The sequence below is a fragment of the Dreissena polymorpha genome, chromosome 9 (genome assembly GCF_020536995.1).
Source record: "Dreissena polymorpha isolate Duluth1 chromosome 9, UMN_Dpol_1.0, whole genome shotgun sequence".
Taxonomy (NCBI): domain Eukaryota; kingdom Metazoa; phylum Mollusca; class Bivalvia; order Myida; family Dreissenidae; genus Dreissena; species Dreissena polymorpha.
Genome location: NC_068363.1, coordinates 47,660,254 through 47,677,474, shown reverse-complemented (window position 1 = coordinate 47,677,474; position 17,221 = coordinate 47,660,254). Strand labels below are relative to the sequence as shown.

At 36.5% G+C, this 17,221-nt stretch overlaps 1 protein-coding gene across 3 annotated transcripts in view; it reads right to left on the bottom strand.

The window, feature by feature from the left end:
• Nucleotides 1–15,089, bottom strand: part of LOC127844181 (retinoblastoma-like protein 1) — a 130,490-nt gene extending 115,401 nt beyond the window's left edge. For all 3 annotated transcript variants that reach the window (XM_052374240.1, XM_052374241.1, XM_052374242.1), the window contains exons 1-2: nt 14,879–15,089; nt 240–373 (exon numbers count right to left, since the gene is read on the bottom strand). In XM_052374240.1, the coding sequence (XP_052230200.1) occupies nt 240–373; nt 14,879–15,016 (272 nt within the window). In that variant the 5' untranslated portion in view covers nt 15,017–15,089. The remainder of the gene's footprint in view (nt 1–239; nt 374–14,878) is intronic.
• Nucleotides 15,090–17,221: the final 2,132 nt, after the last annotated feature.

The following is a 17,221-nucleotide window of genomic DNA, read 5'->3' as shown; positions in this document are numbered from 1 at the left end:
TAAATTTGTGGTTTGATGTGTTAATAATGACGTCATGAGCATGATCTCTTAATATTTGTAAAACATGTTTTTTGCTGTTTGTGTTTTATTTTGTGTTTAAAATATATTACATCTTGGTTTCATAATAATCAAATTGTTTGTTTCCTTGAATATGATTAGATTTTACTAATATATTAAAGCACATATAAGACCGGTTAATAAGTTTGAGCTGCAGGAGTACATGGTAATCTGTAGCATACCTAAACTTTGAAGATCGCAGTAGCCTTGTCAATGACACACAATTGCCTTCAACAGTTCCGCGACCTACTGTGGCTACTTTGGCCTGCCTACAGGCTTCATACAGGGCACATGCCAGCCAGTGAATTTGGTCACCCTGTAAACAGTAGATTGCACAACATAAACAAATGCTGTTGTTGAATTAAACTCGTACACACTAACAAACAAAAGTGGTCATAGTACTAAACAGTTATAGTGTTTGTACCAATAAGTCATTGACAACAAGTGTATCTTTCCAGACATATCAAATTGCTGTGTATTATTTTAAAGTGGACTTTTTTACTTAACAATTTTTCCCCCCGACGTTAAAAATTTATTGATCGCAACAATGGTTAACAATAACTCAGTCATTGCAGATGCTGTGTTGGCCAGGGCCTGCCTTGAATAATTCATTAATCCATTCTTAGACTAAAAAATAAAGAATAGACAACAACCTAGAAAAATACGTCCTTCATTAAAATATTAACACGCAAGCACTGGTGATAATGTCCTTAACAAAATATTCTTAATGAGAAATCATGTATATACAGGCAGTTTAAGCAAAGTTTGACTCAAAATTAAAGCAATTCTTGAATATATCAATTTAAAGAATTTCAATATTTGAGGACTTCAGTCTTAGAATAGTTTGGTGAATACGTTTCCAAAATTCTAGTTGTATTAAGCATGGCAGCAATAAGCTTTTTGAATTAAGTAATCTAAGAAATGGTTAACACTGTAAATGAAAAAGTAGTATGGTCCTGAATGAATCCGGGTCGTTTCGCCCGAATACCTGTTCGCCCGTGAGTCGTTTCGCCCTAATACCTGTTTGCCCTAGGTCGTTTTGCCCTCATTCCTGGGTCGTTTCGCCCTAGCTTTCAAATATGCAGCAATTCAAAAGGATTTATCTTTAGATTGTCACAGACTCACAAGCTGCATTCGCACTTCCTTTTGAACTTTTCTTACAACAAAACAATTGTTTTTGGACAATTCTAAAGCATAAGATTGTGTTGAGTTACTAACAACAGCAACAAGACATTACAAATATGTGTAACACATCAGATATTCTTTTTTCTTATTATCTGAATGTATGGTTGTCACAATTAACGTCTCTTTCACACTTGTGGTCGGTTTATTTCACGAGTTATATAGTTGTGTGTAAGAGGTGTGATAGGTGTTATATACAACGTACTTTAATTAATTAGTCAATTAAAGAAAATTGGTATGTTAATTAATCGGCTTTAATTGTTATTCAAACTAAAATCAAAGCGAAACAACCCACTTGTTAGGGTGAAATGACCCAGGGCAAAATGACTCAGAGTGACCTAGGGCGAACAGGTTTTAGGGCGAAACGACCAGATACCGTCCTGAATGCAGGCTTGGCAAAATTGGAAAAAATCTGCCGGTCATCTGGGCAGGCATTTCAGAAAATGTGCCGGTCCGGAGAAAATTTAGCCAGACTGAAGACAACAACTAAACTATACATTAACATAAACCCTTTATTTAGCTCAACAAACCACTGCCAGTGCTTTATCCTAATAACAGTTTTTCAGTGTTCATCAATTCGTCATGATAGCCTGGACAATCTTCTTTAATATCATATCTTCTTCAGGGTCACACAGTTTATCAATCTTCTTTTTGAAGAGGATTATAACAACGTAAACTAAAGACATTGTTTATATTTAATAAACAGCCTTTTTAAAGCAATGCTTCATAACGAAATTCATATTTTAATGTCATTATCTACTCGAAAAATATGTCAAAGCTATCAAGATCTTTTTTGTTAGAACGCAGTTGCCGATTTTGCGAGTTTTTGAAGTAGGTGTTGTGTAACCAGTTGGATTTGCTAATTGTACGTAACAAAGTTATTGCAAACATCAAAACAAGGGACAAAATTGTCACAAAACCAGGTTTTCATTGTGAAAAAAAATCTGATAAAGGGAGACAACTCAAACTGAACTTTTGAAATGAACAAAGAAAATTAACCCCCTTTGTAAGTTTGTTTTAAAATAAATCTATTTTTAGTCGTGGCGACCTTGACATTGGAGATATGCACATGAATTATTTTTTTTTGACCTTTAACAATGAAGGATGACCTTGACCTTTCACCACTAAAAATGTGCAGCTTCATAAGATACACATGCATGGCAAATATCAAGTTGCTATCTTCAATATTGCAAAAGTTATGAGCAACGTTAAAGTTTTCAGACGGACACACGGACGGACGGACAAAATTTGTGTGCGTATGGAAAGGTGTTGTCCATATACACATGCATACCAAATATGAAGGTTATATCTCAAGGGACATAGAAGTTAAGAGCATTTTTCGAAACCTAAACGCAGATTTTGAAACCTAAACGCAGACCCCTACTTCAAGGTCAAGGTCACAGGGGTCAAAATTGTTGTGCGTATGGAAAGGCCTTGTCCATATACACATGCATACCAAATATGAAGGTTATATCTCAAGGGACATTTATGGCCATTTTTGACCTTTGAACTCAAAGTGTGACCTTGACCTTGGAGATATCAACGTAATTATTTCGCGCGACACACCGTCCAATGATGGTGAACAAATGTGCCAAATGATTTTAAAATCTGACAATGAACGACATAGTTATGGCTCGGACAAGCTCATTTATGGCCATTTTTGACCTTTGACCCCAAAGTGTGACCTTGACCTTGGAGATATCGACGTATTTATTTCGCACGACACACCGTCCAATGATGGTGAACAAATGTGCCAAATGATTTTAAAATCTGACAATGAACGACATAGTTATGGCTCGGACAAGCTCATTTATGGCCATTTTTGACCTTTGAACTCAAAGTGTGACCTTGACCTTGGAGATATCGACGTAATTATTTCGCGCGACACACCGTCCAATGATGGTGAACAAATGTGCCAAATGATTTTAAAATCTGACAATGAACGACATAGTTATGGCCCGGAAAAGCTTGTTCCGCCCGCCCGCCAGCCAGCCCGCCAGCCAGCCAGCCCGCCCGCATTCGCCAATCTAATAACCAGTTTTTTCCTTCGGAAAACCTGGTTAACAATGAGCAATTTCATGTTCATGATGTAGTAAGGGGTTTTCTTTTCGAAATCCAACTTTGTAAAAAATGATTTGTTTACATTCATTTCACATTTTGCCGGTCGCCAGGACCGACATTTTTGTTAAACCTGCCGAACCAAATGGAAATCTGCCGGTCAGGACCGGCAATTTTGCCAAGCCTGTGAATGATAAGGAATGAAATATAAGTTGTTGTTTTTTTTAACACTTAGTTCCACTTATCTTACATTAACAAAATCGAATGTCTGTAAACAAAATCTTTTGTCTAACATGTGCCAAAATTTACGTAGAAAATGCATTTATACTTATGAATCATGACAAACGAAAGATAGGACCTTCTTCCGCATTCCTGTGCCTGAAAAAATCCTGGGGCTTGCTGAATGATTAATAGTTTGTTAGTTTGCAAGTCTTTAAGAGACAAAACCTTAAAACACAGCTGACATCTGAGAGCAAATCTTGCAATTAATTACCAACAAATCATTTAACTTTTGACTAAAAGTCAGTGATTCATTTTGCCGTGCGTCTCGCATGCCAGACGCAGGTTTTTTATGGGGACGCATCATTCTCAAACATGTGCGTTTTCGGGACGCATTGTTTCAAAACTCTGATTTTCAACATCGTCAAAGTTGTACATGATACCGAGTACGATTTGTGGATATAAGCAAAACACATGTCAACACCGTTTTGAAAAGTAGAACGGAAGTCACATTACTACATTGGGAATGTAGTACGCGTATTTTGATTGGTTGAAATATATCAATTATCCAATCAGTTATCACGTTTTATTAAAAGTTCGTTGGACGATTAATTTGCTGTCCCAGATGGTAAACAAAGAAAATGCTACCGAAAAAGCTTTCCGAAATTGATCCTGAACAATTAAAACTCACTGTGTACAGTCTTGGCATTAATTTTTTTAGGATCTAGCCCAGCAGGGCTACCAGCTTGGAAATTTCACTAGCCCGAATCAATTTCAATTTGAATACCTGTGATTTCAAGACAAATCGAGGCTCAGTTGTTTGGGCTTATTTGTCCAACAACCATGACTCAGAAGACTAAGAAATTTAAGAATTGTGCGGGCTTCTGTGCTCGAAAAGGATATTTATTGTACAAGTGACCGGTAACCAAAAATCGCTAGGGCTTCTTTGCTCAATGATTGAATGACATTATCCAGGGGTCTTTAAGTCAAGCTTAGCCCCTCTAATTGTGTCTTATAGTCACACTGAAATTTTAACCTTCAAGTTGTGTCTTGTAGTCACACTTGGTCAGTCGATTTGTGACTTGTAGCCACAATAATTCAAATACGGTTAAAACCCAAAAGAAGTGTCTGTAAGGGTGACAGGCGACCGGTAGCTGTGGGATCCAACAGCCAGAGTGCAGAAATATCCTTTCACGTATTCTTTCAGTAAATGAAAAACAGTATCTTTATGTTGCCAAAACTTTGCTCATAATATCATTATAATTATTGTCTTAACCCTAGTTATATCAATTTATTACATATTTTATTTTTCCTGTGTTTTAATATCGTAGCCTGTATTGTTTTATTGCTTAAGTTTCTTACAGCATTTTTTATTTATATCACACATTGTTATTTTATAAATCCTTTAATTAATGCTGCATAAAAGTATCAATCACTCTTATTTTTATCAATTTTATGTATATTTATATGTTTAGTACAACGCCATTGAATATAATTAAATAGACGTTTCATCAAATTAGCAAGTTTCAAGCCCGAATCAATTTTAACTAGCCTGAAAAAAGTTATAATTCTGTTACATTTGTAACTATGTTTGCATTGAAGAAACATAGAATAATAAAGATTAAACAAATAAACACTTCATTCTGTTTAATCACAGTTAATGTCTGACAAAAAAATTAACAAAAGGTATTCAGACATCTCCATTCCATCATGGTCATTGTCTGAGTCAACGACATCCAGGTCTGACATGTCAGATATGCTCTTAAAGGCGGCCTGAATACAAAAACTATGTTATAACATGATATGAATTTTCCACTCACATATCTGAATAAGTAAATGCAATGTCAAACTAGCAATAATGCCTGTACATAAAAAGTAGAACAAGAAGATAACTTTTCTGCCCTATCTTCTGAGTCCTCTTCATTCAAAACTACTTTTGTAGCAGTAGTTCCATTGCCTAAGCCACATCTGCTTTGTCGCCGATTTTACCAGCATCTAAAATTCAGAATGATAACACATTTGAATTTAATGTCATGATTTGTTCCTTGACAGATTAATTTTATCTTTTAAAAACTATACTTGTCAGTTAGTGTATGATAACTAATAAATAATTGCATGTTGTTTGCTTACATTACGTATGAAATGCACTTACCAGCCAGCAAGTCAGCAATGCTAGCTCAAAATCCAATTCCCAAATACTTTGAGATATCAAAACGAAGCCATGACCGATTATTCTTCTATAACGGTTGGAATTTTCATTTCATTGACTGTTCATTATTTTTGTTGCAACCTTCATTCTCATTTTGCATTTGATGTTTGTGCGTTGAGCCCTCAAAATAACGCAGAAAAGACATTAAAATAAATTTATCGCCGCAAGTTCTCCACCCATTTGTAATAATAGTTATAGCATCGCGCGAGATTGACTTACAACACTGTTCCATAAGCGTCTAATCAATGAGTGCTCAAGGGAAATAACAAATGCAGTTTTGAATAAGCGTCTATATGAATCTATTTCGGATATGTTACTAAGTTCGGACACATAAAACTGCACTCGACCCAGGGCCCTCAATCTGTCAAATCCACGGCCGAAATTCGGCCGCATTCCCCCCCTGAAAAGTATACTTTTTTCCCCTTTTGGGAGGCAAAATTCCCCCCAAAAAAAATATAAAAAAATAAAAAAAAATTATAGATAGATGTCTCATGATTACTGTATCTCAAATCTATTTTAATTTAATCTTGTCAAACATACTAAATTATGAAATAAGCAATGAATATAGTGCAAACATGTACAAATGTAATAATTAGAGAGTAAGTTAAAAATCCCCTAAAAAGGGAAACGCCGCGAAAATTCCCCCTGCTATGGGTAGCGACCCGCTTCCCCTAAAATGGATTGAGGGCCCTGCAACCGATCGAGCTACCGGCTTGGAATTTTCACTCTACCGACGCAAAAATCACTCGACTCGGTCGCCGGCCAGTGGGTTATGTCCAAGACTGTGTGTAGATATTGATCGATAACACAGCCTCAATGTAAACTATGTGGTTTAAATATGAAGAATAAACGGGGGAAAACACAGTTTGCGCTCGTCTGTTGTGAGCGCAGACGCTTATTATTTATTTAGTAAAGTGGTGTTATTATACTTTTCTGGATTAATTGAGCAGTGTTGGTGTTTCTTAAGTGACAATTAAAGTTTGCAATTTCTGAAATAAATAGCATCTTTTATTTGTATACGTCACATATATAATAGTGATACAGGTCGTACAGTATTCCGTCCTATGTTACGTAGAATGTAAGTACATATGACAACACACACATCTGCTTTTTATAATGCAGGATGTGAGAGGGGTTTTTCTATACAGAATAAGGTCTTGACCAAATTCAGGAACAGGTTAACTGTAGGGAAAGAAGGCAAACTCATGAGTGTTAAGTTGTGCAATTTTGCCCTGAATGAATTTGTGGAAAAAGCTCTCTCTGTTTGGAGAAAAAAACAAGCAAGAAGGCTATACACCTTAAATACAGTATGAGTGTTGTTACACTAAATCTGTATTGAAGTTGTAAACCTTTTGACCAAAGGAGAAATTGTATTTTGTCACACTGTTTGAAAGGGCTAATTTTGACAAAAAAATTATAAACACTGGTCATCCACATACATGCAATACGTCCCGAATTGTCCGGGATTGTCCCGGAAATGAAGAACGTGTCCCGCAGTCCCGAAAATGTGTCAAATGTCCCGGATTTTAAAATCCATGTATACATGTATCTTTTCTTAGGCTTAACTGCACCTCGAATCACTGTATCCCCTCTTATCCGCAGCGTCTCCATGGCAATGCCTACCGGAATAGGTGACTACGCTGAGTGTCAAAATCGATCAATTAACAGGAGTCCTGTTTTCATATCGATTGTCTCACGTTCGCAGTCAACCCTAAAAGGCGGCATTGTTAAATGTGGTTGTTAATTGGCTTTACTATACCGATTTTATGGCAGTTTGTTGGCGCACGCTTTGAAAGAGCGACAACACGTAGTGTACCTGCAGTAAGATCATGCTGACGACGAATGACGTAATTTTCATAAGCTTGTGATTTTATGGCAGTTTGTTGAAATAATTACGCACAACTGTAAATGTGTCCTTAAATTCTCAAATGAGCATTATTCAATTTGTTATCCGAAACACGCTTCAGAAATTTAATGCACACGCGACATTATCAAAGTATAGCGTTAAGTAAACAGTGCTTTAATTATCCTTTGTCTAATAAAAAGCGCGCGAAAATTATGCAGACATGTAGAACGTCGCATGGAAATTTGGGTGTGTTTTGTGTTGTATAAAAACATGAACATCACGTCAGGCGATTTACGTGTGTTCAGTGAAAAAAAAAACGCCTGATTGGACTTATTTCATCACATCTTTAAAAAGTAACACATGTGCTACGAAGTTTTTATGCGGCCGTGGATAAGCCCACGCGTTTCCTGCAGATATATGTGACATGTACATAAAAGCAATTTGGTACTCTTTGTTAACACGAAAAACGCATGGCATGTATCAAGTAACGGAAGTAGTAATTTTTAATTTGACGTTAATAGATCTTGTGTATTTCAAAAATGCATATATGTCTATTATCGCTTTATGTATACATGTCCCGGAAAATCGGCAAAAGTCCCGGAAAATTGAGCTCAATGTCCCGGAATTGGTCAGAAAATTTATGGCATGTACAGCGATTTTCCTCCTTCTTTATAAAGTACCGGTAAACGGTACTTTTCCAATCGAGCGAAATTTCCAAATTCCCAATCGGCATCTGAAAAAATCCCAATCGGCGTCCGAATTTTTTCTCAAAACGATCGAAAGTTTCGTAACAAAACCCAACTTTCGGCGAGCTAACAAAGAAAATCGTATAGTTGTGTGCAACCACGCGCTCGATTAATATCAGGTTTTATTATTCAGCGCGTTCAATCAATAGAGTTGTTACTGTTTGCAGTTCTTTTGTCAGGCAGCCAGTGTACTGTTTGACGTCGGTTTGAAACCTTATCGCAGTTTGAAATGCCCTCCAGCACTGCCTCTGTGGAAAGGTTGTTCAGTCTAATGAACAATCTTTGCACGACCAATCGGAACCGTCTATCACAGGACACATTGACAGCTCTAATGATGCTGTGCAGAGAGGGATGCTAGCAACTGAGTGATGATCAAACATCAAAGATTTTTGAAATTTTCAAAACAAGGGCTGTTTGTAAAACATGCATGCCCCCCATATGGGCTGTCCGTTGTAGTGGCAGCCATTGTGTGAATACGATTTTTGTCACTGTGACCTTGACCTTAGACCTAGTGACCTGAAAATCAATAGGGGTCATCTGCGGGTCACGATCAATGTACCTATGAAGTGTCATGATCCTAGGCAAAAGCGTTCTTGAGTTATCATCCGAAAATCATTTTACTATTTCAGGTTACCGTGACCTTGACCTTTGACCTTGTGACCTCAAAATCAATAGGGGTAATCTGCAAGTCATGATCAATCTACCTATGAAGTTTCATGATCCTAGGCGTATGCGTTCTTGAGTTATCATCCAAAAACCATTTTACTATTTCGGGTCACCGTGACCTTGACCTTTGACCTAGTGACCTCAAAGTCAATAGGGGTCATCTGCGAGTCATGATCAATCTACCCATGAAGTTTCATGATCCTAGGCGTATGCGTTCTTGAGTTATCATCCGGAAACCATTTTACTATTTCGGGTCACCATGACCTTTGACCTAGTGACCTCAAAATCAATAGGGGTCATCTGCAAGTCATGATCAATCTACCCATGAAGTTTCATGATCCTAGGCGTATGCGTTCTTGAGTTATCATTCAAAAACCATTTTACTATTTCTGGTCACCGTGACCTTGACCTTTGACCTAGTGACCTCAAAATCAATAGGGGTCATCTGCGAGTCATGATCAATGTACCTATGAAGTTTCATGATCCTAGGCCCAAGCGTTCTTGAGTTATCGTCTGACAACCACCTGGTGGGCGGACAGACCGACCGACATGAGCAAAGCAATATACCACCTCTTCTTCGAAGGGGGGCATAAAAATGAAAGAGAGAGACATTGCTTTATAAGAGATTAAAACAACTAGTAATTGATTTTGTGTCTTCTATATCATATTTTGTTATTTATATCAACTTTATTACTTTAAGTAATGGTCATTAAGGCATGCCTGCAAATGATTATTTTAATGGGTATGTTCAATTAAGTTTGAACTGTATGATGTTTTCAATAAGACCCAAACTTCACGACGCGATTTTCCCAATTTAAGGATTTCACGACTCGATTTTCCCCAATTTTGAGGTTTTCACGACTCAATTTTTCCCAATTGGACCGGTACGGGTACTTTTCCCAATTGGACAAGGAAAATCGCTGATGTATGTCATCCAATTTATTAAAAGTCTAGTCAGTTCAAATTGTTAAAGATGTTAAAAGTCCTCTGTTTAAGATGTTGTATGGTTCACTGTTTAATATTAAAAGTAAAACAAATAAAGATTTCACTTGCTATAAACATATTTCTGTTTTTAGCTGTAAAATTGCATAATTTAAAAGAGCCCCTGGCTAAAGTGTATCATGTTAAGTAGATTATTTGTAACGACTTTACAAAGACACAATCTGGGACCCATTGTTTTCAGTTTGGACCCATTGTTTAAAAATATGCGAGTCCCTGAGACTCATTGATGTAGATTTCAAAATGAATCACTGAATAGTATCATAGTCTACATGCCTTTTTCTGCCTATCTCACGGGTCCGATAGTCGGACCCATTCCCAATGCCAAATATGCATATTTTTCCCCAACTCAAAAAAAAATATTCCCAATTTATAAAAGACTTTTTTTATTTTTTTTTTAGAAAGAAGTGTCTTATGACTTATGACTATTAGACTCTATATATCAATTTTATCTTGTAAACAACCTACAAAATATATAACCATAATTTAAATGAATTTTATCCTAAATGACTGGAAAACTCCCTGCCTTGAAACAATTTTTTGGTCCTTATATATATAATAAGAGTAAAGGCACCAAACGATAATTTCACAGGTGTATTGAATAACACATTTGAACAGCATAATAGATCAAACAATGCACACATGTCGTTGTGGTTGCCAGCAGGAAGCGTCCATCTATGATAAAACATAGAACTTTGCTATAAACTCCACGTGCGTTTGTCATTTACTCAGTTTGCCATCGAACTACGTCGTTCTTTGGTAACGGCACAACAAAAATACTCAGAACAAGATGTGTTTGTGAAACACAATGTCCCCCTATATGACGTTTGACCTTGTAGGATGACCTTGACCCTTCACCACTCAAAATGTGCAACTCCATGAGATACACATGCATTTCAAATATAAAATTGCTAGCTTCAATATTGCAGAAGTGACATTACATGAGCAATTTTGACCCATATATTTGACCTTGAAGGATGACCTTGACCTTGACCTTTCACCACTAAAAATGTGCATCTCCATGAGATACACATGCATGCCAAATATCTAGTTGCTATCTTCAATATTGCAAAAGTATTCATAAAATTAGGGATTTGGGCCACATATATTTGACCTCTGACCTTGAAGGATGACCTTGACCTTGACCTTTCACCACTCAAAATGTGCAGCTCCATGAGATACACATGCATGCCAAATATCAAGTTGCTATCTTCAATATTGCAAAAGTACTCATAAAATGAGCGATTTTGGCCACATATATTTGACATCTGACCTTGAAGGCTGACCTTGACCTTGACCTTTCACCACTCAAATTGTGCAGCTCCATGAGATACACATGCATGCCAAATATCAAGTTGCTATCTTGAATATTGAAATACTGCAAAAGTGTACATTAAATGAGCGATTTTGACCCATATATTTGACCTTTGACCTTGAAGGATGACCGTGACCTTTCACCACTCAAAATGTGCAGCTCCATGAGATACATATGCATGCCAAATATCAAGTTCCTATCTTCAGTATTGCAAAAGTTATTGCAAATGTTAAAGTTGGAGCAAACCAACCAACCAACAGACCAACCAACAGACCAACAGACAGGGCAAAAACAATATGTCCCCCACTACTATAGTGGGGTACATAAAAAGTAGAAAATACACCAAATATAATATTTTATGTTCAAACTAAATCCATTTTATTGATGGAACGCGGTAAATTATTATCTTGTTATCAATTGGTTGAATAAGTCGTAAATTATAGAACAAGTTTACCAATTTTATTTTCAACCAATGAAAACGTCTTCTGGCCGTAACACCGATTTCTGCTTCAAAATGATGGTCGTGAAAGTGAAAGTACACTAAATTTGTTGTTTCTTCTGAATTTCCGACTGTTTACCGTTCAACTGGGACTTAAGAACGCCGTAGTTCGAAGACAAACTTAGTAAATGGAAAACATTTGTGGAGTTTATAGCAAAGTTCTTGTTTAATTGTGAACAATCGACCGAAAATCGCCTTCATTCATTACTGACAGCTGGACGTCAGGAATTACACACTTTGATTTTGGGGTGCTATTTGTGAAACTTTTGGCTGTTTTGGATATACTTGGACTATTTTCATCAAATAAAAGGTGTTTTATCATAGATGGACGCTTCCTGCTGGCAACCACAACGACATATGTGTGCATTGTTTGATCTATTATGCTGTTGCAATGTGTTATTCAATACACCTGTGAAATCATCGTTGGGTACCTTTACTCTTACAGTACACTCCACGCGTTTTCCCCAATTTCCCTCCATACGCCGCGTGCAGTAACGCCGCGGAGATTAAGGAAATTTCGCGATATGCGGTGTTTGCATGATTTTGGACACCGCGTTGAACGATCGGCAAAATTGATAAGCCGACGCGGCGGCCCTCGGTGTTGGCAACGCGGCGAAACTCCGTTTTTAACGAGATTACGATCAATTTAACTTTGTTTGACTTCCTGATTTTCACATAAAATTACATTTATTACAAGTATATATATATATTTATTTATATGTATATATAATATACCATTAAATAACAACCAAGATAGATCGATCCCCACGTGGTTGTAGAAGTAGTTGTATAGAAAACTCGTTGATTTATGACAAACAAATCGTCGTCTTTAAACTCATACTTACCAATTAATATAATCACAGTTTGCAACATTGTTTTTATTTTGATAATTTAATTCAAAGTTTTCATGTACGCAGGTGTCAGGGGTTTTTCTGCCTATTTTGGGAAAAGGAGTCTGACCAAATTGGGAATTTTTTATCGACAAAATTGGTCATTTTGGGAATTTTTGCTTCGATGAAACGGCTCATTTGGGAAAAAATTGTGAATTAATCATGCTTAAATAATTCAGTGGTTTAACAAATAAATTTGTTTTTATTTGGTTATTTTGTCTTCTTCATGTAAACAGATGCAATATTGGGCATGTTCAACGTTAATTCAATTACTGCAGTTTTGTTTTTCAGTTACAGTTACACTCTGTGATAAGAATTGAACAGTCAAAACCTTATAGCAAATATTTTTGACCAAAACAAACACTGGTTAGTCACACAAGTCATAAGACACTTCATTCTTAAAAAAAAAAAAAAAAAAAAAAAAAATTTTTTTTTTTTTTTTTTTTTTTTTGGAAATTGGGATTTTTTTTATATAATTTCGGTTTGGGATCGGGTCCGTTTGCTTTGGGAGTGCCTCCGTTGTCCGGAGGTGCAGACAGTGCTGAAAAACCCCTGGGTGTTTTTTCTATACTGAACATGTAAACAAATGACCGAGGACCCTATTAAAAGTCTCGGAAATGTGTGTGAATTGACAGTTTGACGTTATCGAAGGAAAGCCGCTTCCTGTCTGAACGCATAACTTACTCTAGTAAACACGTTCAACAATGCATAAAAAGGAATGGTTTTAATTGTCGGAACAAAGTCAATTCTCTGCTCACTAATGCATTTATTTTATCTTTGTAGGTAGGTTATTCCATTGATTGTTAAAAGAAGGTGGTAACTATTGAGTTGATGTTGCATTAAATATTCACAGTTGTATTCTAGTTGCGTCGACATTCAAAACAATGTTTACCAGTAATTATGGACCAAATCGGCAGAGTGACATTCACACATGTTAATCCATTTTTATTAAACACACATAACGCCAAACACTTTATCCAGTTCCGTCCAGATGTTCTCTTTAATCTGTATACAATACAATAACTGTTTCAATAATTACTATACTAAAATACCGTAACGATAAAGATATTTGAATTGAAATTAATTTGGAGGAAATATAAAATTATTCGCGATATAATTGTGTTAAAAAATACCAAATAAACTGTTAACCGAAATCAACAGAATTCAGTGTTCTCTGCACTACAAAGTTTGTATCAAAAAATCAATACACACACGCTTTACACGCTTTTCACGCATAAACCTTGAACTTGTAGATTGCATCATATTTTCGCGCGCTTTTGTCGGGAAATATATGATGACTGTATATTGGAAGCATTTGTAAACGTCGTGTTAACATTAAAAATCGGAAGCGTGTTTCGGATTACAAACAATTATTCTCATTTGGAAATTAAACGGAACATTTATTCTGGTGTTATATGTGTTATGAATTAAATATTAATTGGTCAAAACGCTTTACCTGTCGTATATTCATTCATATTATCGACGTACCTGTGAATAAAAACATATATGCATTGTTTATACAATTATCTCTATTTTTATAAGCCACAGTATTTAAACAATTTTTAATGACAATGTTTTTCATTTTTTTGGCATGCCCAGTAGCACACTGCTAACGCGGTGTTGCACGGAGGTCGCTGATAAGAACTGAAATTGTCTGCATTTACCGACTAGGCAAAAGTAATACACGCTGCGGGTATAGCGAACTGGGCGGAACGCCGCGTTTTACCTCGCTAACAAACTCCGCGTTTACACTCGCTAGCAGGAAAAAAAACGCGGCGTTAGCGCGTTTTTTGAGGAAAACGCGTGGAGTGTACTGTATTATATATATAAGGACCAAAAAATTGTTTCGATTACCTGTGGCCCAAATAATGCTTTTGTCGATGAAAATTATTCCGAATTTGGAAGATTTCGCAGCTCGAAGCCCAATTTTGCTTGGTTCTTTTTCCCAAAATAGACAGAAAAAGGCCTGGTCTATTATGCCACTTAAAGCTTCAATCAATTCCTCATTTTTTTAATCAAAATGTTACAAGAAAAATAATGTGTTTGAATGAATATGGTAACCCTCGACTTTATTCAATGTGCATGCAATATGCTAGAAGTCGTCATTAACTTGTGTATGCAATAACGATGACTGGCCGATATAACTGACACTAGATACATGTACATTAATATGGCAGACTTATTTTTCTTACGTCTAATGAATAGTTTTTCTTTATTTTCTGGTAGTTTTTCCAAGCTTCGTCTTTTGATTTTTTGTCCATGTTAAGGTCCAAACATAGTTCTTCAAATTTTTCTTCCACATTTTCGTCAGCCTCCTCCGATAACCCCATATTGTTGTTTACAAATAGTCTTTTCCCCACAACATTACGCACAATGGCCGCTTACTGCATCCATCATGCGACTGGTGGCGGGAAACCAAATCAAAGCGCTGAGAAATCTTACAAATTTGTCAACAGAAGGTCTGTAAACCTAACCCAACCGAGACGTAGAAATCTACGTCTCTGGCCTATGTCGTAACATGAGCCGTCTAAACAAGACATATCTAAACAATATTTGGCGTATATCCTGATTTTAAAATAAGAAAGAAAATGTACGCTTGTAAATAATTAAATTGAAAACAAAGGTTTCCCAGCAAACAAAAGACGTCTTTAGACGCCTTTTTATGGTTGTTAAGACGTTGTTCTGCCCAGAACAACGTCTTAACAACCATAAAAAAGACGTCTTTTGTTTGCTGGGTTAGTTGCTGTTGATGCTTTCACTTGTTAGTCGAATACCCACATCATGAAATGTTTGTTATGAAGTGAACGTATATTTAAACTTCACGAATGTTCGTAGATAAAAAATTATACTACATGCAATCAAATCATATGTGTCCTAACATGGATTATTATGATTTTTTTTCGCAATCGAAATATACGTTATGTTAACTTTTGAGTAAGACGCAGTTTTCTCTCCACATATATAAGTCACACTTTTTGTGCCTTGTCATGCAAAAATCTGTCTTATGGCACAGTCAGCCAGCGTAGCTCAAGCCCAGCCTGCAAAGTTGCCCAGTCTGAGCTAGTCTGGGCGCATATGGCATAAGAACCATTTTCGCATGGCAATGGTCTTTGAAAATTTCATTGCGTCCTTTGAATGGAACATCTCACTAAGATACGTTTCGATACAACATTTAAGACGGACTGTTTTATTAATAGCACAATAGCAAATGTAGGTATTATATTAAGGCTGATAGGAACGATTTCCAGACAAGCTTACCGCCAATATAAATAAACGATTTCCCTCTTATCAAGAAGCTATTCTATTTCGGTTCTTTTTCCCACAATTCATTCGTTTCCCTATAATTCGCATTTAAAACCCCCCGGTGAGATGGCATATAGCAGTTGAAATGTCCGTCCGTCCGTCCGTCCGTCCGTCCGTCCGTCCGTCCGTCCGTCCGTCCGTCCGTCCGTCCGTCCGTCCGTCCGTCCGTCCGTCCGTCCGTCCGTCCGTCTGTCTGTCTGTCTGTCTGTCTGTCTGTCTGTCTGTCTGTCTGTCTGTCCGAAAACTTTAACATTTGCCATAACTTTTGCTATTGAAGACAGCAACTTGATATTTGGCATGAATGTGTATCTCATGGAGCTGCACATTTTGAGTGGTGAAAGGTCAAGGTCAAGGTCATCCTTCAAGGTCAAAGGTCAAAAATACAAATCCAAGGGAAGTAAAAAACTTTAAAGGGAGATAATTTATATTTATCATTAGGCAGGTACAGATAATTTTTACAAGGGAAGTAATATTTTGTATTATATCCCTTTAAAAAATATAACTTCCCTCGTAAAAATTATCTGTACCTGCCAAATGATAAAAAAACATTAAATAAATCAAAGCGGCGCAGTCTGACAAACACATCTCTTGTTTTATCTTGAAATCAAAACTGAGTTATCAACAAAATATGTGTATCAATAGCCCATTCTGTCTTCACCTGACAATTTAATGACCGAGAACTAACCCTGAAAATTTTGTCAAATTGGTGTTTATGTTTCGTATGAACGTGCAGAGAGCAGTCAGGATTTATCTACACTAAACAGTGTTACATCCTATACGCTCTACAAAGACTTAGTAATGTGACCAATGTTCTACGAAATCTCTAAAATCAGAAAATTGATCTTTCGGGTGTATCCATTCGGGTGTAGTTGCGGGAAATTTTCCCAACAATTTATAGACTGTTGAGAAAGACCATATAAGGTGAAAACCTGGGTTTAACAGCTATGCCGAATAAAAAGATTTTCGGCGTATGTCCCGTCTTTGAAATTAAGTCAGAAAATTAACGTTTATAAATGGTTAAATTGAAAACAAAGGTTAAATTGCTATTATTGTGCGCTTGTTTTTTTCACTTGTTGGTCGCATATCCTCCGCATGAAATGTTTGTTATGAAGTGCACGTATATTCAAACCAAACAGATAAAAATCATATTACATGATAACGCGCCATATGTGTCCTCACGTGTTAAAATCCTGAATCATGTGATATGCACATAGTGCGAAAAATATGCATGC